Source organism: Vanellus vanellus, assembly GCF_965231255.1.
Source record: "Vanellus vanellus genome assembly, chromosome: 3".
Classification (NCBI taxonomy): Eukaryota; Metazoa; Chordata; class Aves; order Charadriiformes; family Charadriidae; genus Vanellus; species Vanellus vanellus.
In genome coordinates this window covers 3,470,028-3,495,074 of record NC_138907.1, presented here as the reverse complement: position 1 = coordinate 3,495,074, position 25,047 = coordinate 3,470,028, and the positions used below count along the sequence as shown (strand labels likewise).

The 25,047-nt window shown below is 42.0% G+C and overlaps 1 protein-coding gene across 1 annotated transcript in view; it reads right to left on the bottom strand.

The window, feature by feature from the left end:
• Positions 1–1,934: 1,934 nt before the first annotated feature.
• CCDC85A (coiled-coil domain containing 85A) overlaps positions 1,935–25,047 on the bottom strand; it is a gene marked incomplete at its 5' end in the record, with an annotated part of 82,403 nt that continues 59,290 nt past the window's right edge. Inside the window, 3 exons of the mRNA XM_082480221.1 lie at positions 1,935–3,960; positions 11,045–11,164; positions 20,697–20,773. Of these exons, the coding sequence (XP_082336347.1) occupies positions 3,871–3,960; positions 11,045–11,164; positions 20,697–20,773 (287 nt within the window). The 3' untranslated portion in view covers positions 1,935–3,870. The remainder of the gene's footprint in view (positions 3,961–11,044; positions 11,165–20,696; positions 20,774–25,047) is intronic.

Genomic DNA, 25,047 nt, shown 5'->3' with positions numbered 1-25,047 from the left:
TTTTGCAGTTTCTCCTTCCCCCTCGCTCCCAATACTGCATATATCCCATGTGAGTTTTCAGCTCTGGCAATGCCATCTCATGATTGTTTTTGGGCCTGACTGCATGTGCTAGAGAGTACCATAATCATGAGGCAGCCCAGCAAATGCCCGTTTGCTCTTTAATTAAATAATGCAGAACCTCTATTTATTAAATCCAGGCAGATCTGCTAGCGAGTCAGCTATTCTTACCTTCAGGGTTTTGGATGACCAGAGTCGCAGAGCTAGCTGCTGGCTTGAGGATATTCATGGCTGGGGTCCCTGTATACACGTTCACCCAAGCCTGGAAAAGACAAGCATGGAGGTATAAGGAGGTCTTGGCATTATATACCTGGCAGCTGCATTTGCTAGTCCATTCTGCAAGAATCCAAAATAAAGGACAGTCTCATCAAGATTTTCCCCCCCTGAAAGCGGGGAAAAAAGTGGCTGAGCCACTTCTGTATCAAACCACCAAGATCAGTATAAAGAATTCACACCACCCTGGGACTTATTTCAAAAAACGTATAAAGAATTAAACGAACCAGTGCCCTGGCAAGAGTGTTATTTGTTGGGGAGGTACCCGACAGCAGCATGGAAAGCCTGTGGGGCATTTGGTGCTTGAGAGGTTTGGGCAGCACAAAGGAGCATGGGGCCAGGTGCCGTCCCCACGCCGCAGAGGCTGTTTGGGCTGGCTGCATTCAAAATGTTAAAAGGGGCACACTGGTTTCGTGCCTTGTTCATAAACATGTCCATCAAATGCAACCTTTGGGGAACACGCTCTACTGAAACCATTCACTTGCTGAAAAACAAACTGCCATTCTTTAGCTTCAAACCCTTCAGCAAAGCAGCTTTTCTCCACTCCAGAATATAAAATCCACTCACTACATCCGCTACACAACTGCTATTTAAAATTCACTCACATAGTGAATTTTATAGCTCATTCATGCTCAGCTCAGAAGCTGGGAATGGCCCTGTAACAACATGTGCAAATTTTCAACTGAAGCAGAATTATGCTAAAAACAACGGAATGAGGGAGTCCGTGAGGCTTGGCGCAATTACATTTTACTGAAAAACGCCTAACCATGTGGGCAGAGAGCAAGACATATGAGTTGAAGGTCCATGACTCCGACAGCAGTTTTTATTCATTAGCGCAGAGACATATCAGGAGGCTACAGGACCCCTCCAGAGCACTGACCCTCTTCACACACTGCCCACTTTCTCTCCGCTTAGTAAGCTGTGGAGCCCCCACAGGATTTATCAGCTTCAAGATACTGATTGTACCAAGTACTTTTTTTGTCCCCAGAAAAGTTAGTGCAAGTTTTCTGCTCACAGGCACAAGCAGTAATAGGCAGCCCTTTCACTGCGCTTTTGAAAACCCAACACACACAGCCTGTGGTGGGACGAGGGAGCACGGTCCCAGGGCAGAGATGCAGGAGGCCACCGACACACATCAGGACACAACCAGCCTCCCCCAGTACCACAAACATGCCTGTGTTTCTTACCTGAGGGAAACAGCTCCGGGAGCTCCATGTTGCCTGGTCCTCGCCTCAAAGCCACACTGTGCAAGAAGAGGGGAGGAAGGGCCCCACAGGGGTGCCCTGGGGCTGCCTTTGCCGCAGGGCTGAGGAATTAACACATCACACCTGGGGCACGCAGCTGGTGGCAATCTGGAGCTGCTGCGTGGCCCCCACTGTCTATATATAATACATATATTAGCTACCTCAGTCAGCATAAAAGATACAAGCAAGTCCACATATTGGGGATTTTTTAAGACACATGGACAGAAAGTGAACAAAATCCACAACATAATTTCTCAACCAAGCAGGAAACATTTCAAACAGCTCCTTCAAAGCAAACTGCCCGTGAGCCTAAGCACCTCCCGGCTTCGGTCATTAAAGGAGAGAAAACAATGGTGAGATTCTATAATTTATTACCATTGCTAAGATGAACACAGATACCTGATACCCAATCATATGCAGAACTGTAAAAAAATAGTTTTAATACAGTATCAAAATTTACACAAGTGTAGTGTCAAAAGACCAGCGTCCCTCAAATTAGTCCCTGCACATACGTACTGCAGGCACAAGTACATGTTTTACATTTTTTCATACATATATATATAGATATATAGGAATACAACAATTTAAGTTTAACTATGCAAACAATATGTATGGGAGAAAACAACGTGTAAAGATAACAGACAACTGCGTGGGCTGGGTTATATATAAGAAATTATGCAGGAGTGCAATGTTTCAAAATGGAAGGCCGGATTCTGCATTTCTAACTCAAGGAGACCGAGTGAACAGGAGTTTTGCCCGAGAAAGCAATGCTAGATCAGAGGCCTACGTCAAATGGTACCAAGTAAAAATAACAAGAGAAACCAACATAATTACTGCTGCAAATTGACACACCTTTTTCTGAAGACAGTTAGCAGATTTACATCATACTCCTATATAACAAAAGATTGTACAGCAACCGAGCTACATTCCACTGCAAATAGCCCACAAATACAGCACAGTGCAAGCTCAGAGAAAACAGAGGTTCTGACTTCGGCTCAAATCTTAGTAACCAAGAACAAACCAGAAACCCAGGAATTGTTGCATTCCTATTTTTTTTTTTAACTTTTATTAGTCTTTTTGATGCTCAGCTATGGTAAAAAGTTAAGCAACAGCATTCAGTCACAAGCCTGCCGCACATTCATACGTGAAACTATCATTGCTTTTAGATATACACAAAATACCTATCATTGCAATTCAATACACACAACTAGTATCATACACATAGATAAAAATAAACTAAGCACATCTAGGGCGCCGTCTGGTCAAATCTCAGGCAATCTGAAGGAGAGCTTTCTGCCTCATAATAATGAAAGACATGCTCCAAGTATAATGAAACCTTTTTCTTTGAAAGAACGCTACAGTGGCAAGAAAAGCTTTTTTATAATGCAGTGCAATCTTTTAGATCCTTATAGACTCTTGTTAAATAAACCAGCATGTCTCTAAATTAAACAGCAGAAATTAACATCCTGATAACTGGAAAATACTTTCAAAAAAACCCCCACATCTGATGGAAATTCCGATTTGAGACCTGTAATAGTGATACCTAAGTATTCTGTTCATTAAAGGGCTGTGAACATCGTACATGTCTTCAGAAGATGTGCATCAAAGTGAATCAAAAAGAAAGCTATCTTTACTTTCATTTAGAAAGAAATTGTGTTTCACTACAAGTACTGTAGTTATGCTACACTACTGGCTGGTTAGGAGACTTTATGGTCTTTTAGCACCTCCAAAGGCAGGTATTCTACCAAAGCAAAAAAATCATCTGGAAATTGCCTAAGCACCATTAACCAATATTTTACAGACTGAAGCGTGAGTTACTAAGAAGTGACTTTCTCAAAACTGTGGAGACCAAAGGCACAGTTTATCAATGTCTCTCCAGTCTGGCGAAAAACCTCTGTTAAATCCAGTGGAAAAATTTGTTTAGACTTTAACCAGAGATTCACTGTAACTAACAAAAATAAAACTTATTTCTTGTAACTCCTGCAGAATCCCAATTATCTTTTAGTTGGGATGCAAATACCTCAGTGCTTCTAAACATGGTGTGTTGAAGTGATGATGCGGCAGCAGCGTTTCACTAGCCAGTATACCAAAACAGCAGTATTCGGGGAACGCTGACAACATGGCTCCTCAGAAAGACCTCTGCGCAGAATCTCTACTAGTTTCCAACGAAGTCTCTTGTAGTGCATACAGACAGCCTGTCGTCAGCTGGGAAGTCACTGTGGACACAATCAGTTCTTTCTCTCTCATCGGCAGCTCAAGCTCTTTCTCTTCAGAGAGAAGACTTGCTCAGGGCCTTTTACATAGGTCCTTTATACTGATTTCCTGATAAATGTTGTCTAATTCCAGGGCACGACCCTGCAGCATCTCCAAGTTTCCTCCACACAACCTAAAGGAAGGGATGGAAAGAGATGTCACTATCACCAGTTAAAATGTACTGGGGCTCCTGTAGACATGCATCTGGAAACGCCACACATTCATTAAGCAGACCATGCAGCACAGGTAAGCACAGAGGGGAGGGACACACAACAGGAGAAGAGAATATTTCTCAAGGGATACAACATTCCTTCTGAACACAGAAAGCACATGCTTCTAGGTAAAAATGATTAAAAACAGAGACAAATGAACTAGCATGTGCTTCACCAGGATATTTTGTGCTTCAGATACAAGACTGAGGGCATTTACAGGCCTCAGCTGAAACTTTGTTCAACTATTTCCAAAACCATCTCTCTTGCAGAACGCAATTCAGAAGCATGAAACTCAGGCCAGAGGAGTCTAAACGTTTCCAGTTTAAGAAGCACAGAGCAGTTCTCCCCTTTTTCAAAGAACTTACTTGTTCTCTTAAAATCAAGCACGGCATTAAAAGCGTTTACTTTGTTTGTTCTTCCTTGAGATCAGAGGAATCGTGCACGTAGTCACTGTTCTATACATGGCTTGTGTGTTTTGTTGAACCAGAGCAAAATCTACAATTTAGAAGTTAGCAATTTTTTTCTTAGTGTGAACTGTAGGTTATAAAGCTTTCCTTCCTCATACTCACATCTAGTCCCATTCATGACTGCGTAACATCCATGTTACAATAATGGAATTAAAAATGCAGGGAAATTATAACAAAAAAAAATTAGGAAAGTATTTTATAATGATTTATAAAGAGATTGACCAATTATAAGCAGGAGAATCGGTAGCTTGTGTCATATCACCAGGCATCTCTTCCAGGGGCCACCAGAAACAAGACTGGTGATTACCGCCATACTATGTACTGCACCTTATTTCTGTTTAATAGTATTATTAAAAGATTATTTCTATTTAATAATAATCAACTCGCAACCAACTAAAGTATAACTGCTACTAAACCACTCATTAATCTCTGGAGCAATAACCATATGAGAAAGGCAAAAACTGTTTTCCATTGTCATTATTACTACTTGTATTTTAACAATACCTAAAGCCCAGGAGTGAGCAGAGATTGGAACATTAGCTGGAACTGAATAAACACAAATCAGCTAACACGCTGAAAACCAGCCCTGGTTCTGACAGCTGATGAGCAAAGGCAGAATAACCCCAAGGTCCTACTGTTATTCTGTGCAAGAGATGGGAAAATAATCCAGTTCCTCTGAGCCTTTGCTGAAGAAAACCTGAGTATACGCGTGAAAACCAGAAACGCTCCAAGACTGGAAGCAATAAGACTACAGTCTTACTACGCAGGGCCAAAAAATTAAAGTCCTCTAAAGGGGTCTCTCTTTAATACTAACGGGTGAGCATAACCCAAACCCTGCAAATTTTCCATGACCAGGATCTTGCAGCCTGAAATCAGAATTATCATCATAAAAATACACACGTTTCAGCTATTGTGAAACACTGTGCCACGGTGAAAGCATGAAAAAAGGATGAAACCTCCTGAATCAGCTGTCTACGGCTGAGCCACTGGAAAAGGCAGAGGGCTGGATATGATGAGACAGGCATTTCTTCCCAACATTTGGTTGCTGATTCTCCTAACAATATTATCAAAAAGAAAGGTCTCTCAGACAGCTTTTGTGAGAAGGCACATTGTATACCTACATACGCCTTTCAACAATTTTTCTGGTCAGTAAACATTAGACAATATTTACCAAGCAGCTAATGCTGACACAAGAATAAACTAAAAGGTGACACTTCCCAAAGTCCCTCATTTCCAGCTGAACAAATGACCCCTAATCGCTAGCAATGGACAAACGCATACAAGAGAGCCCTGGAAAGCTGACTTCCTAAGCAGAAATGACAAGGTGGGGTCAAAAGGAATACTCTCCTGCCATTTTTATGGGTAGGAAATGGAGAAATCTTTATCAGCAACCACTTCTGCTTGTGCATACAGCGCAACAGATACCTGGGTCTTGAAGGCACCACAGTAATTTTATTTGCCTCCTTTTCAGAAACACGGGATATAGGCTAAATTTTTGCAGATTTATCACCAAACTCTCCTTTTGTGCTGGCATATCTACACTTCTTTGCACAGTCATGAGAGGTGTACATATTGCTGCCTTCTGCGCACATAGTTATTTGGCCCTCCGCATTGTATATCCATTTTGGATTTGCATATAGGGTTGTTTTCTTCTCAGTTCGCTAGTTCCACGCTGACTTGTCACAAGCAGCATTAATGGAAGTACTTTGCGTTTACAAGCACTGAAAAGAAAACGTAACACATGAGCATTCCTGAATGTGTTTTAAATAGTTATGACAGTAAAAAGCCCAGTACCAAAAACTTCACTCAAAATTTCAGCAGAAACCTTGACTGAGTAAAGGATAGCTACAATGTTCATTATATTTATGGTGATTGATTTCTAGCTTACTTCCAACGCACAGGAGTGAGAGGATGGAGAAATCTTCTCCCTGGAAGCCAGGTAGAAACCTGCATTTTAACTGCAGCTACGTCACCTGCTGTGGTAGCATCCAAGGCCTGTGGTACTTCATGTGCAGCATGAAATAGTCATGAAGATCTCTGGGCTCCCTGACCCCTCTTGGCCAGCTACCCCACCAATCCCATATGGCACATCCCATCTTCCCTTTGTCTCCCAGCCCAAGTGACCATGCTGCAGCCCTGGGAACAAAACTTACCGGTAGCCTGAGGAAAATCATGAAGAACAACCCTCCAGAGTTAAGCCAGACATTTCTGTGCTTTGAAATTACCTCCACTCTCACTAATAGGTGACAAACTACCTCTAAACCTGCTGCTACATATTGCTACATTGTCCTAATAGAATGCAAGCACATACATACAAAGCAAAACCATTCCCAAATACATGGTTGATGAAGTGCTACCAATACCGTATGCACATCCTGAGGCGAGAATTCCCACATCCATTATCTTAACAGAACATCAACATGATCATATAACACCATAAAGTTCCTAAAACATGAATTACACATCCAAAATTGCATTTTGGTACCAATCAAGACTATGCACCAAAATTACAGAGCCCAAAATGAAACTTGCATCATTCCACTGTTTTCAAAGGCAAACAATGCTGTGACAAATGTTTCATGTAAAACACCCACAGTGCATAAAGCTGGAGCAAAACAGTGAGCTAAAAACTGGAAGGAACTGCAATGAGAATGCAAAAGAAAAGAAACATTATAATTAGTATCACAAATCCACTGTACTTTTACTGTAGACTAGATGAATACGAGAAAAAGTGAAACCAAAAAGGAAATAACCAAGTATTTTAAAAGTATAATAATGTATCAATAGTCAAATCAGACATAGATTCTAAAAGTCAGAAGAAAAGGTAGCATTTCACTGCCAGCAGCAGAGCTTTGAATGGCTGGGGAACAAAGAGACAAGGCAGTATACAAGTATATATTTGGGATTTACAAAAATGAATTGATAATGTCAAATTTAGTATATTAGCATTTTAGAAGCAGCATCACTTACATCACGAGAACTTTTACAGGTTACTGTTAAATATTTATTAGTTAGAAACTACTTTTTTATCCATAAATTGCAAAGAAATAGTGTAGGCAGGAAAATACATAGGTGCCATTGTACAGATGGGGAAACTGAGGCTGCCAGACTTCATCACACTTCCTGAATTTTATTCTTATGAAGGACAAATTCAGGTCAGTTGAGTCATACAGTACTTTATCCCAGATATATTATCACACATAGATTTTTCTGATCAATACTAACCAACATGTTAAAATAATGATGTTCCTAATAAAACAGTAATTGCATTATAGAAACAGTAATTGACTTAATTTCCATACAAAATCTTCAAGGGCATATTGTCCGCATTTAAACAAAAGTACTTTGCATCTTCAGGTGTTTCCAGGCTCAATATAGAATATAAAATTAAACACCTTAAACTTATACTGCACATTTCTGCAGCCACAGTTTTTTCTGTCTCACTAAGGTAGTGGTAAGAGTCTTAGGAGTCTTTAACAGCCTGCTGATTTATATTGTCCTCTGCTTCCAAGACAAAGATAAGTTCAAAAAAAAAAAAAAAAAAGAAATTTTATTCTCAAATTTGTTTTGCAGCCCCAAATAAGAGCGGTAGTATAGTTAAGCTTTCATGAGTCCTTCCTGAGTATGGGCATACATACTGACCAATTGCGTTTAAAGATAATTAGACTGATTACAGTGCTCTGGATTTCAGGGCAGGAGGGATCATTAAATCTTCTTGCCTGACCTCCTGGGTACCACAGAACACTTACTTTCCTGCAGCAACTCCTATACTTAGCCTCAGACCTTGTCTTTGATTAAAGCATACCTCACTTTAATTTGTAGATAGCATAGTAGAGTTGCCAGTAGGTGACACTGAACTCAGGACTGGAAAGCCCAATGCAAGTTTTGCAGGTTAGCCTGTGCCGTTAGTTACTCAGGCGTTCACGCTAGACAACAATCATCATTCCATTAATATAAACCCTGGTCTGCAAAGCAAACCTGCGTGGAATATGCACATATCCATGCACAAGCATGCAGTTTGGTCGTACACAACTTGCAAAAAGAAACAAACACATCCTGCCGTATACTTATATATTCCTAGTGATACCACTTGCATACAGGAAATAATCCCACAACCACTGGCAGGGGTGGGGAAGATAGCTAAGTCCCACGCATGGGGACACACACGTGGCAATTTCTTCTTTCAACCACCCTGCACGACGGATCAGGTCATGGAAGAGGCTTTATCAGACCAGCTGCATAGCAAAGCTCTTCTCTCTCTTTCACCACTGTCTTCACTAGTGGGAGATTCACAGGTAATGTTTGTTTTGTTTGTTTGTTTGTTTTTTAAGTCTCCTCATTACTCAGGAAAAACACAGCGCTATTTTTAACAATGATCTCCCTCTGTTTTCTTATGGATCTGTCCCTTTAAAATACACCCCTGCTCTTCAGATTTCTTGCTGTGCAGAAGGGGATCGTACTACTGCTGAGGTTTTGTAACAAAGACTATTCCTCTTTTTGCAGGAATTCCAAATTGCCAAATTTGTAAAGAAAAGCAGGCTCCTTACTTTGGCTTGTTCTTCCTCCTGCATCTGATTCTGAGAAGTGATGCAAGTGGGAGCTCTGCATTACCCAGAAAGGCGGGATCAAACCCACATCTTTCACTTCGGGAAACAGCAGGGTCTCCTGCCTGGCTGGGGATGGGCAGTCTGTTTAGCTGACAGCTCACTTTCCATTTCGAATAGAACAGTATCATTTATAACTATTTCTTTCTGCTGTGATACCTCCTAGCAAACTAAAAGCTGAGCTTTCACATCATATTGAACTAAATTCTGTATATTTCTTATCAATCCATTTCAGCAACCAAGGTATCAGCCATTGTTCAAATATTTCCTTCACACCAAACAGCTATTACAGGTTGTCAAAAGTATGTTGTTAAATGTGCCATTCAGAGAAGCGTCTTTGCCAAGGGGTATTTTAAGAGAACTACAAAAGGCTTTTTGTGATAATTATGCATGATCTCTCGACAAAATCACTTGGCATAGCTTTATTTTGTAGGCAACAGCGGTGAAATACATGGAAGATGCACACAGGGCCTTGAGTACAGCTGAACTGGGCACTCCTAAGTAGCCAGGAAGGTTGGTTCATCATAGCTCTCCTGCACGAGGGTGAGACCAGCGCACTCACAGGCAGAGTGCTGCCAATGGGGACGTGGTCAGGGGTGGCCATTAGAGAGGGGACCTGCAATTGTGTGCATGTGGAGCGGGGCTCAAGCACTCTGCTGCTGCTTCCCCCGTTCAGAAGCCAGAAAAACAGGTGAGGCGACTGAGGTGAAGCCCCCGCGCTGGGGTTTTATGTTACAGGAAGGGATCTGATTGCTGTAATTTGTGCACAGTTCACTTGCATAAACCTATTTCCTCAGGCTTCATAGAGGAGAAGTCAATGTCACCCAGCCATGTGGAAGATAATCACTCTGCACGTAAACTCAGATGTCCACGCAAGTCAACAGCACTACTGAGCTCTTACTGTGCACTGTGCATCTCCATGAAGCTCAAAACCAGAGCAAATGTCTACAAAAGTCCATTCCAGCTCTCCCCTGAAGGAGTGCAAACCTACCCCCTCCAAGTAACAAGCATGTCCCTGCAGTGTCTGTATAGGTGGGAATAACACTCACTTAATCGAATGACTATTAAAGCAGTTTAGCTAATGAGGGAAGTACAGGAGAGAAGACGAGACGATGTGCACAGAACAATCATGTCTGAGCCAGCATTAGGAGACAGGAATACAAAGTCCATGCTCTCTGCTCAGCTCACCATCAGTTTTTAATCCTCTCCAGAGGAGCAGCGACACAGCTGACGCACATGCTGCAGTGGGACAGTGAACTCAGCCAGTTGGGGATTCAGATCATGGATAAACTACTGCATCTCTTAACAGCTTTCTAAGTTTCCTTAATTGCAACAGTTTCACTGTTGACATAGGAAGGAACTTGCAAATTTGCCCCTCTGATTGCTTGTGTCAATTGCTGTTTATCAATGCAACACAGGTCTTTGCAATTCAACCCTGACTTCAGAGTAAATCACATCTGCTCTCACAGAAGTTTCAATGTTGACCTTGGGATCATGATGCATGGTCTTCAACCCAAAGTTCTGCTATTTTTATTGTGAATATACCATACGCATTGGTTTTATCTTTGCATTACAGTATTTCTCTGCCTGGGTTACAGGAATCCATTATATTCCATCGGGGAACAAATATGCATCCTAGATGAAGTAGAAAGGCTTCCTTATTCAGAAGAACACCGCTTTCAGCTTCAAAGAAAAACTGTACAAGTGTAAGTAACTTGGAGAGCAGCTACAGCTGGCATCACCCCCATTGTGAGGGCCAGATCCCTGCCCCGAGAAACACACAGTCCACAGATGCAATGAGTGACAAACAGAAAACAATCCCGCTTATGACAGTAACATCCCAGTGGTGTCCACAGGAATGTTGCCAGGACAATACGACACGTGTTGAATAACAGACATGACGTTTTGCATGGACTGTACCAGAGGAGCATTACCTTCAGAGCATTTACGACAGAGTCAGACTGCTGAGAGGCTGAGCCATGTCCAGTGATGCTAGCTGGCTCGTTTGCAGAGCAGTAACTCCCCTCCGCCCCTCCTGGCATCCTAATGGGATCCTTCGCAAAAAATTAAAAACTATTTAATAAAGAAAAGGGTTGGTAACTAATTAAAACAGATGTCATTTTTTTTAATTATTTTTTTTTTAAAAGGCTGAGAAGCACTGGAGGCATGTTCCACTCCAAAGTCCCCCTCTTTCTGTGCCACAGTAACCAAGATCCACGTGAGGCAGCTCAAGTGCTACTGTTGAGTGTCACCCAAACACTCTGGCCCTCGAGGGTGTCCATCTGGAAAATCAGGACATAGTAATAAAATTTCTTATGTATCTACGTTGCCTCACAAAAGTGCTGTGAGGTTCAGGGAGATGATTTCAACTCCAGAGAAAGGTTTTGAGAATGCCTAATTTTATCCCAATAATTCTGGAGGTTGGTCCTTCAACAAAACTCACATTTTTAAGCGCTGCTGCAAGGTTTGCAACACAAGCTCCGTCGCAGCCGACCAGGGAAGGAGCCAGGAGCTCCAGGCTGCCAACTCACTCTTTCCCTGCCCCTGGCTGCTCTGGTGCAAGGGCACGTCCCCTTGCTTGCCGGTGAGATATCCATTTATACCCAACGGTGGCAATCTCAAGGGCTTTTTCCTCCCAGTGAACACCTGGAAGGGTTCTTCAGGACACTGCCAAACAAATGCAAGCTACCTAAACTCTTACAGCTCAGTCACCTCAAACTTTGCAGGATGTAAAGCATCTCCTGGAGTGACTTGCAGTGCCGAGGTAACCTGAGCAGCTTGCTTTGGAGGAGTTCTAAAAATACCCCCACTGCATTCCTGAACAGCAATGGGATAGCTGCAGCGACAGAGATGGCCCAAGCAGACACTTCCAAGGTGCTTTCAACCTGACCTGCTCTTCTAATGTGATCCTTCACCGTCATTCTTCATGCAGAATTTTGTTTAAAAAAAAAATAAAAGAAATATAAAGAAGAAAAACATTTCGAAGACTGAGAGAAGAAAATTTCCTTTCTTACAGAGTAAGAAGCACTGTAGGAAACATTAAGAAATCACATAGCAGTAATTCCTGCTGGAACGTGTGGGAAATGCATTTCTGAAGGAAAAATAATGACAGTGGAAAGAGCCTCTGATCACAATCAGTGCCCCAATGTGCACTAATTTGCCCCGCTGAGCAAGCACATAGCACATTGCAGTCTTTTTCGGAGTGTCTATAATCCCAACAATAGGAAAGATGGAGGCAGGTGTGGGAGAAAAAGGGCACAGAGAGATGACAGGAGGCTGAGCTGCACAGATTCAGTTTGCCCGTAAATGTTTAATTGACAAGTAGCCCAGTCCAAAGCAAGTTTATATGCTGTGCATGATTTCATCAGGATATGCCCAGGCCTTTGTAACGAACACCGCTTTGCTCACAGCAGTGCCAAAGGGGCATATCACAGAGAAGAACCCTTGCAGCTACCGAACAGGTTAGACTCGGTCCAGCAACCATCTGCACCCAGACTGCAGGACTGAACCTCACATATTCAAAAAACCCTAAAAACAATTAAATAAAATGAGTGCACATGCTAAGCCCACAGAAAAGGTACCTTGAGTCTGAATATGAAACCCCATTTGGTGCACGAACTCACATTCCAGTGCTGCCCTCCCGCCAAGCAATGGTGCAGTGCAAACCACAATAGTGGGCGCTAATGGGTCTCATAACTAGGTTGACAATACCGGCACACACTTCGGGCAGCGTGCAGTGCATCATCCTACAATTCTCTGCAGCAATGACTATTATCAATTTGCTGTGATGTATGGAAGGAGGTTTAGGACTTATTTTTCTTTGGGAAGGGTTTATAGATCTGTTAGTGACTGGGCAGACTTAATGCTATACTTTGGGAAAGGAAATGAAAGAGGAAGGAAAAGGGGTAATAAAGCAGACTGGAGCAATTCTAGTTTAGGATAAATTCCCTCAGTCAGCTTTGGGGTTGTTTTTTATAGGTCAAAGTATTCTGTTTCTTTACTCACTCCAGGGCCAGCAAATATTTTGGTCAGTTCTGAATGGTAAAATATAAATATTGCTATTAAAAGGCTGAGAAAATTAGTACAGATAGTACATCTAAAGCCCCCTGAACATGAGAAAATCCAGAACTCCTGCAAATTATGTTGCTGCCAGAGTTCAAGCCTTCCTCCAGGCAGCTGTCCTCCACAGCCTCTTCTGTGCCATATGCAATGCATTTCTGTCTCCCTTCGCGAGAATGAGAAACTTGTTCTGAACACACTGCTTTAAGCAGACAGTGTTCTCAATGCATTGGTAGGAGACTGAAAATTAGTATTTCCCCTGTGGACATCCTTCTCCCTCCTTCTTCTGTCCTTGATAAGAGACATAAGCTTTTCTTAAAAAATAAGGCAGGTTTTGTAGCCCTGGAGCCCCATCCTCCAGCTCAGGGACTTCTCATTTCAGGTGAGGCCATTCCACAGAGGCAGTACAGCTTCTGCTTTCTTTGGAGGGAGCTTGTTGCAGCAGATGATGGGGAGGGGACCAGCCTGAACATGGGTCTCCTGTTCCCCAGCAAGTCCTGTGAGCCTGTAGACGCTTCAGCACTACTGACTGCATTATGAGTTTCCGAGGCAGTGAAGCAAAACAAGAGGAAAAGGCACTTTGCCAAAGTGGCAGTATCTGAAAACAAGGTGCCTTAGGAGATGAGAAAAGTAGGCATTTCAGACCTCTCATCACAGCTGCTGCTTGCCAGAGGGGAGCATGGCAAAGTTTAACCTTCCACCAAAACTTGACCTGTTTCCTCGCACTGAGTCCCTTCTCTGCCACTGCCCAACTCGGATTACAACTGGATCCTAAGTGGAGAGGAGAAATCCTGCTCCCTTCCTCCTCTTCTCTAGCTCTGCACACAGCACTTGCATTCAGCCACTAAAAGTAGGCATCCCATGTGTCCACATATTTTGAACAGATCTTTTAATTTATTATCGAGTAACAAAGTTATGGAAGTGGAACCAAATCAGACAGAAGGGATGAAGTTGTGGCTCCATAGTGCTGAAATCTGTATTGACTTTAAGTATCTTGAGTGGTTTTGAATAAACAGTGCTGTACGTCAATGTCTGAAAAAGAATTGGGTTTTTCACTCATCCTACACTGTTAACATTCCCTACTGCTCCCATCCAGCCCTTGTGCCCAAACTAAAGCATGGTTTGCATGTTGTCTCATCTGAGTCTAATGTGTTCTCTGTGCAGATTATACTGCTGAAGAAAGCACATTATCTGAAGCAGATAAAAACCACATGACATCTCCTGTACATTTTGCCACAAAGATAATAGAGGGAACTGCAATCACTAAGTGCAGTTCCATTTTGTGTTGCAAGTAAATCTACAAAATATCTAATGCCAACACACGACTCTAGTGAATAGAAAGCACAGGAAATCTGATTCAACCCTGTTATATCACATAACAAAAAATTAGATGAATGGAAATTTAGCATCTCCCTCACATTGACTGCAAAATGTTAAGGATACTCAGGCCGTTCTACCACAGTGCCAGAGGCAAATCCTGCACTGTACCCTGGTCACAGTCAGAATAAAGACCCCTGTATAGAACAGGGTACTCTTTGAGGGAGAGAACTAATCGTGAGCCTTTCTACTTGAGCCAGTAGAAAATATCATTTTTTCAATCCATACTGTTGATAAAGACAGTCATGAATGAAAACCACTGTAGTGCAAAGCACGCTGTATAGCTCAAGCCAGTGGCAGTTTATCCGCCAGCCCCTCCAGAGGAAGCATGCCACTTGCTGCCTGACTCACTACCTCCCCATGGCACGCAGGGATAGCCGAGGAGGGAAAAAAACAACCCACAGTCCATCTCTGCCCCAAGGACACTTGGAGTCACCTCACCAAAGCTTCTGAGAGAACATGATTTTCCTGTCCACTGGGCACTGCTCTGTTCACTTACCGTCGGAGACCTACCTCAGCAAATGCACATCACCTCATTCTCCAGCTGCCTTTTATCCCAGAGGCAAGTGGTCTACTGGGAAGTATATCCTTCCTGCTGCGTAACTGCCAGGCCCGTTCAATCACTACCTGATTTTCAAAGCTTTTTTTCCGATTTCTCCAGCCCTCAATTTCCCTGTTAGCTCAAAGGAAACACAGGCTGTGTTTGTCAGCTTGTTTCAAACAGGCAGGAGAAAGGAAAAACAGAAAGCAATAAGCTGCAGTATGTTGCTCTGCTGGATTAATAACACACTAAATAAAACGGCAACAATTTTTTTAGGGAACATTCCTGTCAATTAAAATACACAATTTTAAAATGCTGCAGTTATTCACCATAATTTCCGTTCTCAAAGAGCTCAGTAGAAACCTCTGCTTCTGCATATTGCTGCCGAAATCCACATATCCTTGTTGCATAATGGAAGCATCCTCAGATTTCTGAGTGGCCAAAACCATTGCTGCCTACACACCTTCAGAAACAACCATTTTCAGAAGGCCCTTCATGAACCTCATTTGCTAATGAATCTGGAACAGAAAAATGCTTTGGGCTGTAGCATCCCCAAATCTTGGGGGCCACACATATGAAGAGCACCACTATTTAAAATCTGGAAAATTCAGTGGACTGTATTAGAAAAGCATGAGTACAAAACAACTCTAGATTTTTGGAAATTACTCTGAAAAAATAATAATCTGTCCTTCTCCCTGATCTGCAATTCTTTTTGTACATCAGGTTTTTCTTGAATTTGTATCTTTGTAACGTCAAGCCTGTAAGTTCTTGCCATTCAGCCTGCCGATGCCAACCAAGATGGAAGAACTATGCTTATGACACCCTGAGACAAAGATTCTGGTCAGAACCTCAGCTGTTGTAAACTGAAGTTGCTCCATTAATGACCTATTAATTTAAACTGAGGATGAGAGCACATGAAAGAACAGGGTGGGTGGATGCTGTTGATTTACCTTCAGCAAATATTTGATGACACGATTAGGTAACATGGGTTTGTTCAATGGGTTTTAATTACATTTTGGTTGAAGGATTCTCTATTTTTCTACAGCTATGAAAGGGAGGAGACAAACATTATTGGACTGTGAGTGACACATTTTACAAAAAACATACTAATCAAACAGTTCCCATCTTCTCATTAGATTTGTAACTAAGACCATGCCATGTAGAAGGAAAATAAAAAACACAGATCTCAGAAAAAAGGTTTTTGAAAGATTTGGAAATGGTTTGATATAAATGTGATAATCTAACGGAAGGGGGAAAAAAAGAGGGAAATGGAAAGTGTTGAGAGTGCTTAAAAATAAACTAGTGTGTGCCTAAGGGTCACGCCTGCCATTTCACACTTAAATGTACCAGGACTTGAAAAGGCTAGCAAGGATGCAAAACCCCCCAAAAGTGCCTAAAGCAACAGTGGAATTGAAAGAAAAACAACAGAGATGGAAAAGGACCAAAAGACTAGTAAAGGAAAGAGTGAGGAAACAGAAGTATAAAAGCCCCGGTGACAGGGAGTAGCCGGGCTCCGGTTCAGCCCTGCACCACACCTGCCTCCCGGCTTTGGTGCTGCATGCTGTGGAAGCTGGGAGCTCAGCTCCCTGCATCCAGCCTCCAGCTCCACCAGCCCATGCGGTTCGTTTGCTCAGAAAGCAGCATCCTGGCAATATTTCCTTTCCCCTTCATTAAAAGGTAAAGCTAAATTACAAGGACAAAGAGTTAGAAGGGGGAAATATCTGACAATTCTCCATCTCTGCCTCGTGCTCCCTCCTCCCATGAAACAAATCAAAACTGAAGCAATTTAAACTGGGTGGCTTGCCAAGAATATCTTTTGCAAATGCATTCACTGTCATTATATGACAGATGTCCGCATTTCCATAACATTTCAGCTGAGCTTACCAGCCCTGAAATACTACCCCTAAATTCAGGAATATCTTCAGTTAATTGACATCTGGATGCCAGATCCTGATCTTGCTTCCCCCAGCATAAGGCACGGTTAGCAGTCGTGCACCACATCAAGTCTTGGAGCACATTCCTGTTTTCAGTTGTCTGAAGTTACTCACTGACTTAACAGATCTGTCACAGCCCAGGACGCTATAACTGGGATCTGAATCCATTGTTTGGTCCCTACATATTTTCTTAATTATTGCTGAGTATCTTCATCACAATATGTGCAGACACTATATTCTGGCTGGACCACTGGCCATACTATTGTATTCCCTGCCTACGGCAGGGGGGTTGGAACTCAATGATCTTCAAGGTCCTTTCCAACCTAAACCATTCTATGATTCTATGTTTGTTGGTTGGTTTATGTCAGCAGTAAAACTCAATCCACAGTGATGCTGTAGTTTGATGTACGTTTTGAAGCAGTAGAAGGCAGCGGCAGTGCCAGAGCCCATGTGCTGCAGAGAGCTTTCCTGCCCCAGCCCCACGGGGAAACTACTCTGGCCTGAAATCCATCCAGCAAAACAGAAATGTTCTTGCTCAAATCCTTTCCTCTATGCACTGCTGTCACGCACCCTTACCTACACAAGCGTTTGAGAAGCACCAGTGCAAGCTGCACACCCCTTGTCTCGGGCGCAGCCGGCACAGTTTGGCATTCTCAACAGAAGACCCAGCTGCATATGATCAATCTCGGAAAGTATCTGCTTTCTTGCACAAAAATCCTATTTGTGGCCAGAAACTGAAAGGGTCTGGATCATATCTTGTTACATGCTATCTGAGAGAAGGAAAAAAAGAACGACAACAACAAAGAACAGCTAATCACAGTTCTCACCAAACCTACAACCCACCTATGGCTTCTCATAACTTTTAAACCCACTACTATACTATAAACTGCCACCAGAACAACTGTGCAGCACAGGAAAAGACATTAACAGGCTTAAGTGAATATGTGCATTTTTATACCTTTTTTATTACCTGATCAAACTAAAATATTGACTCAGTGGTGGTACTGCATGTCCCCTGACAAAGAAGCCCTTCAGTACAGCAGAGTGAACTAAAACTCAGATTCCATTTAAACAGTGATGGCAGCACTTAAAACCATTTTCTCTGGAAATGTTCTTGCCACTAAATATTAATAAGACCTTTACATTAGAGATCTGTGGGGTTTTGAAAAGAAAACTAATATGTACGGAGGGAGACAAGCAAAGAAAAAGAAACTGGGAAAGAACCACACCTAAGTGAAAGACGAAAGGAGTGATTTATCTGAAGAGAGCGTCAACAAACGTGCCAGTGCATTTTCACAAGCAGAAAGGGGGGGAAAGAAGGATATTGAAAGCAGAGAGGAAAAAGAAGAAAAGCATGGCAAGAGGAGAGAAAAAAGCCTTAGAAAGCAAGCCAAGGAGTCTTCAGTAAAGACCTAGTAGAGGCGTCACATTCACGAGTGCGAGATGTCACCCCTCTCATGCTAAGTGCAGTCCTGCAACTCCCAAACCCTCCCAGTTATCCAGTACACCATCAATGAGGTGCTACGCTAAAAGCAAAAGGCACTCTCTTACTGAAGCCCAATGAAATTTTAAAGGCAGACGCTGTAACTGAGTAAGAGCTGTGCCAGGAACCTTCACCAGTTGCGCAGCTCATCGTATATTTTCAGCTGATTTGTCAAAAGCACTCGGTTTGGCTTAATGCCCAACAAACTCCCATTCCTCCCATTAAACAGAATCGAACCAGTGCCAGGAGCTTATGCATTTCCATCCCGCATCCTTGTCTTTGTAACGGGGCCTGATCACTGGTGATAGCACGTTCAGGGTGTTACTCACAGGAACAACAAACCCCCAGAACGAGCTCACACACATTGTAATGCTGAGGTAATCATATGAAAAGTCAGGATAAGCTTGGTGTCTACGTTTCATTCCTCTCCCCAAAGCAATGACTTTCTTCAGGAGGAAAGGTCAGTAAGATATGTCAGCAAACACAGAATCGTAGAATGGTTTAGGTTGGAAGGGACCTTGAAGATCGTCAAGTTCCAACTGACATGAAGTCTTGTCAGTCATTATTTCCAAGAATAAAGTATCCAGAGATATTAGGAGATTTTTCAGAACTCTACTACAGATCCTTGTGCCAACAAAACCAAACATAAGAAAAAATCTGACCTGTGTATTTAAAAACAAGCAGCAGTTTGCAGGCTTGCACACCTAGTTCTTCCCCTTCAAAACCCCACAATCAACATATTTTGTTTCAATTACTTTTGCAACAGTTACAGACCTAGGTGCTATTTTCACAAGCACTATTTTCTGGTTTTGGCACCCCATCTAAGATCTTTTCAATGAAGTCAATACCCACAACATGGGTGTTCCAGTCTTTGGCAAGATCTGGTAATGTATTTCATGGGTCTCCACCTGAGCACCTCAAACCCCAGACAAATAAAACATATGGCCACTTATAAAGGTTTTGCCCATGAAGAATGTTCTGCACAATTTATCCCCCAGTGTTGTTCCAGACCCAAAGCAAACCCAAAGATCAAAAGATCAACCTTTGTCTTTCCTATTGAAGACTGAATACATGTTAACAGACAGACATATAATCATTCTTGCTGTCCTCCCTTTCCAGATCAACAGATTAGGGTACAGACAAGTTACATAAATTGCTCAAGGTGACCTAGCAAGTCAAGAGCTAAACAAGAGCTAGAGAGGCCCTTCCAACTGTCATATTACAGGTGAGGAAAAAAAAAACCACCACACTTTACATAAAATCTGCCTTAAGAAAGGAAATTGTTAACCTGGGGCTGAGATCCTTCTAGCTAATCTTGGCTCATAGAAATGAATACATCAGAGCCAGTGGATTTTACATCTTACTACATTTCACTGCTATCTTGGATTTTACATTCAAATAACAGTACTACGTTCAATAAAAAGCACTTTTCTTCAGACCAATGTCTTCATTTAGTGTTTGATTTAAACAATATGCAACTTCTTTTTTCTTCCAGTGGGCAGCTTCATTTGGAGACTTTATAGATTTTCCTACAGATTACTTAATGAAATACAAGAGAAATATGCACTGGTTTGTAATATATATATATATAAAAAATACGTATCTTCGATTCATTCTTAATGAACTTCAAAATTTTTCACTCTTAAAAATATATTGGGAAAACCTTCAACTTCAAATTTGCTTATTTATTCAATTTAATTTCAGTCTTGCATTTGCATATCTAATATATTCCTCAAAATATTAAAAATAATATAAGCCAATTATTATTACTTAAAACATTTGCATTTTTAAAGCAAAATATTTTGGTTAACTATAAAAAGCATTTGATATTTTGATAATAAGAAGCTCTTGGAATAAAACCAGAATGTAAAGGGTCAGTTCAATGTGATTTTCAAGCCTTAAATTAATTAACTGTAAGTTGTGGCTTCCAGTGAATTTTTCTTAGCAAGGTATCAACACCTGCAAAGGAGAAAAATTAATGAAAGCATTGTCATAATCTTAAATAAATACCCCACTCAATCACAAGCCAGATGAACAAACAGTGGGTGCCTTTGATTATCCAAATGATCAGCCTGAGTGTTCAAATGCAGTAACGGCAAATGACAAGTAATACTGGTTTTATCTCAAGCACGAAGACCCGAGCGTTGCTGTCTAGCTGCCGGCTACTGTTCCCACCAACAGAAGTCACCCACCTGGGGCAGCATGCGATTTTCCTCCTCCAGCTGTCTTACTCTTGCCTCCAGCTGCCTAACATAGGACAAGGTTGATTCTAAAAATCAAAAAGAAAAAAACTCGTATTATCCACAGAGATCTGCTTGTGTTTACTAGCGTCAGAGCCTGTGCCACATTCTGACTTGTACTCACAGCAGATTGCCTCTCTCAAATACCCATTAAACAGTCAGCTCTGCTCCTCTCGAGGGCAGTGCAAATAACGCTGATACTAGAATTAATCCAGTTCCTTGTTTCTTGTGATTCTGAATGCTGTGCGTTAAGGTGGTGCCTTGTCAAACACAAGGTATCTTACAGAAAGGCAGCACAGACTTGAGTTCTTCCAAGCCATCCCCTGAGCTCTGTGAGCTTGTACTGTACTTTGGAAATACTCCACGAGAGTAACGCATTATCCCACCAGTCACCACTGAAAAGCCCCAGAAAGAGAAGATAGCCTTCTGCAGGAAGACACAGTCAAAGCGGCCCCTCCACACAGTCCGGTGGAGGTCTGGTAGCAGACACACAGCCACAGCCTACCCCCGCAAGCTGTGATCTCGCTTGCGGGGAATATAGCAGCTTGCCAGCGTAGAGGCTCAAGCCTCAGCCTCTGCTAGGGATCAGACGTTGACAAGGCTCAAACCGGTGCTGGAAACCAGATGTGTGTCCCTAGGGCCCTGAGAGGGTTTGGAGTCTGGTTGACAGCACGGCAGCCCTGAGCACAGCACTGCTCACAGCACGTACGCCTCATCCCACACACGCCAGGGAGGTATCGTACTAGGACATGCTCTCACAGCACTGCTTTGCTATGTGGGCTTGGTTGGAGAGCAAAATCCCGCCCACTCAATTCACAAGTAACCTCACTGACCTTCATAAGGTTATTTGGTAGATTATGGACAATACGAGTCACTCCTAATCTGCTCTGTTCCCAAGACCTTAAAATGTAAGAGAAGCAGGTCCATGATCCGTTCCCAAAAGCATCTGAGAGCTTTCTTATCACACATTTCTTGGGTCACGCAGAATTTCTGCTATTGAAGTCCTGTATCTAAGAGAAATACACGACTGAGAGAGTAGCACTCGTTGACTGTTAGAGAAAAAATGTCTTTGCAGTCCAGAAATCTGCTGCGACTCTTGTACCTCCTTGTATATAGATGGAAGCCCACCATGGACTCCTGACTCAACGATCCACTTAGCTTTCTCCGAGATGTCAATTCCAGTAATGTATTTGTACTCATACTACCACGTAACTAGTAAAACTATCTCTCTGATGATTAATGGTATGGAATCCATAGGTATTGCTGCATTGACAAAAGAGCTGTTTACTGGTTTAAATTGTCAGATGAATTTGTGCACCAGTTCTCTCTGATACCTAATCACCATGCCAGCCTGCCCCTGTAATAAAGGTGATGGGAAATGAGGTGTCACTTACTGTTCTTACGAGACTGCAATAGGCTAAAACACGCATGCACAGACACTGCATGGGAATTTACACAACGTGAAGTAATTTGTCAAAAATGATTAATACACAGCAAGGCACTGGATTAAAAATAGCCTTGTACAATAAAAGGGAAAGAGGTAATCTGAGGTTCTGCGCGCTCTGCTGCATAAGGATTTTCATAGCTAGTGATGGGTGCATCTCTGGAGAGGCGCTATGCCTAGCTCAGATGAGCACTTAGAAGATGAACAGCTTACTCAATTAACTATATACGACAGGGTCCCTCCCATCAAATCAGCTACCTTCCCAGCAGAAGCACTTTTGGGAGGAGCCGCAGAAGCTCCCTCACCATTATGGCCATTAGCATAGGCAATAGCTCTCAGCACATCTCATCTCATCTCTTTGTTGTTTTCTACAGAAGATGGTTTCTGGGGAGACATCTTTTTGGAGGGACTGAAGCAGGTGCTTTCTTTGGCACTAGCCGTTTCTAAATTCACTCCTATGTTAGCTTGGGGTCAGAATTCATGCTCGAGTCTGACTTCCCAGCTGTGCCCACCAGCCCACTTCATGCAAGCTTCCTTCTGGATTCTCTCTGACTCTGTGTCTTTTGTAACTTTCTGTTTCACCATTTATTAGCTCCTCATGCGGTGTACAGCTCTTGGCAAAGTTTGCCTCTCAGATTTGTTTCTTCACCTGTATGTTGAGAGTCCAGAGCGGAGATCTCTGCTGCTTCAAATCACACAACCCTGCTGTCAGTTCACAGCTTCCCAATGCCAGTTCATACCAGCTGAGGATTTGGTCTGAAATCTCCGTGCCTGTTAACCCTTCTAAAGTGTGAAGCAGTTATTTAAATCTCCTTTTGTAATCTGATTTAAATGGAAAATTAGGACACCTACCAAAGCCTTCATCTAGCAAATCCTTATTTATGTGTCTCCTTGACACATAGACTAGATGCATATATATATTTCAGTATCTGTTAATATATTTATGCTGTGATGCTATGAGCTTAGAGGAAAAAATGAGCAGAAAAGTCAGTCAAGGACATAAGAGACAGAGGAATTGGAAACACACAAAGTGAAACACTGTCACCAAACTTTTAAAAAAAGAAAAAAAATGTTGCACCTTGTAAGTATTTATGGGAAGGCCTATAGGATCCATCTATTCTTAATCAGCCTGGAGCCCAGTAAATTAAAAGCGTATCTTAAAATGCCACCCAGAAAATAGTTACCTGATACCACTCCCATTGTCATTCCAGGCAAATTTTCACAAGACAATTAAGCAAGTTAAAACTGAAGCAGAATGAACTGATGATGGTAATGCTTCAGCTTCTGTATCTGAGCTGAAAACAAATGTCTCCCAAAGGGAAAGCAGTACAGAAGCTTAGCATCACTTCCATAACATTACTGTTGTCTTATAATAAAGTATTTAATAAGATGCTACAGTGTGTCAGGCAACCACTGCTCGGAAACACAACCTGCACAAACAAGACGATCCCTAGCTGATGTCATTAGTCATAAAACCTTTTTGTGTTTTATCCTCCCCCAGACAGATGTACCTCACATCGCTCATTTTCACAGAGCTGCAAGTACACAGAAAAGCCTTCCCTTATTTGCAGAATCTTAAACTTGAGTTGTAGACTGCTTATTGATAAACTTCCAAACACAAATCTGCTGAGCTTCCTCTGCCGACAACACAACCAGGGAAAAACAGCATCTGTATTTACACCATAAAAGCTTAACTGCTATATTCTGGGTAATAGCTCAGAAAACGTTAACTATGTTGAGATCAAATACATACTCAAATAAAAATAGACGAACAATTAATTGGGGCCCACATCTAAAAAACATCTGACCACAGAGACATGACACTGCAGTAACCAAACTAGCAGTTTCATCACCTGTGGGCTTCTTGGTTACATTATTTCCGCTCTTTCCCATCTTCCTTTGCTGGGCAAAGCAAGCAACGATTTTGAACAATTCCCATTCTCAGGAATGGATGCCTACTAAACAAGCTTCCCTACTTGACCTTGCTATGCTCTTAGCATCATTGAAAATGCGATCACTGTGTGGTGCTTCGTTCCAGGGCTGAAACTAAAATTATTTTCCAAATTATTAGAGAGACAGTAATATCTTGCTTTTAGGGAAATTCAGTGACAATCCACCCTTTCTCCACATCTGTCACCCTAACATGTTATTAGAGAAATCAATATTTACGTAGCTGATCTCTTTTTCTTTTGACATCCACACTCTTCAAGCTAGTAGATATTTTGGGGTTATGTCAAACTTTATCAGATGGTTATGTTGCCGCCAAAGGCATATTTGTGCCTTGGCTTCATCCACTTTTTTTTTTTCCCCCTGGTTTTGTTACAACAGGCAATTCTGGGATTGCACTGGAGAACCTCTTAAAGACTGAGGTCCTCTAACCGCCTATCGGCTTCCAGCAAAGCAAATACTTGAGAACCCCACAGAGAGCTCAAGGGTTCAACCTACCTTCTTGTTCAACTCAGCTTGAGTAACAAGCACAATGCAGCAGGTGGAAGGGATTTTATCTAAAGACCAGAGGAGTATTTGAGGTAAAGGAAGAGTAGGAGATGCAACAACCCTAGTACTGATATAAACACAAGAAGTGCTTTAACTCAACAACTAAAATTCAATCTTTTCTGCATTTTTAAAAAACACTGATTCCAAATTATAATAGTTGTCTGCAAAAACTGAGCACGGGGATTCCATAGACCTCTTTTTGACTAACCTTAAAGGATAAACCCATCAATGCAGAAGATGATACTTGCTTCATGGAAGTGGAAAAAAAAAATAATCATGTAGAGAATCTTTTAATTCTGGAGAAAACTGGTAATACAGTGGATGAGCAAAACAGACATCCCAGAGAAAGTAGAGCAAAATCTT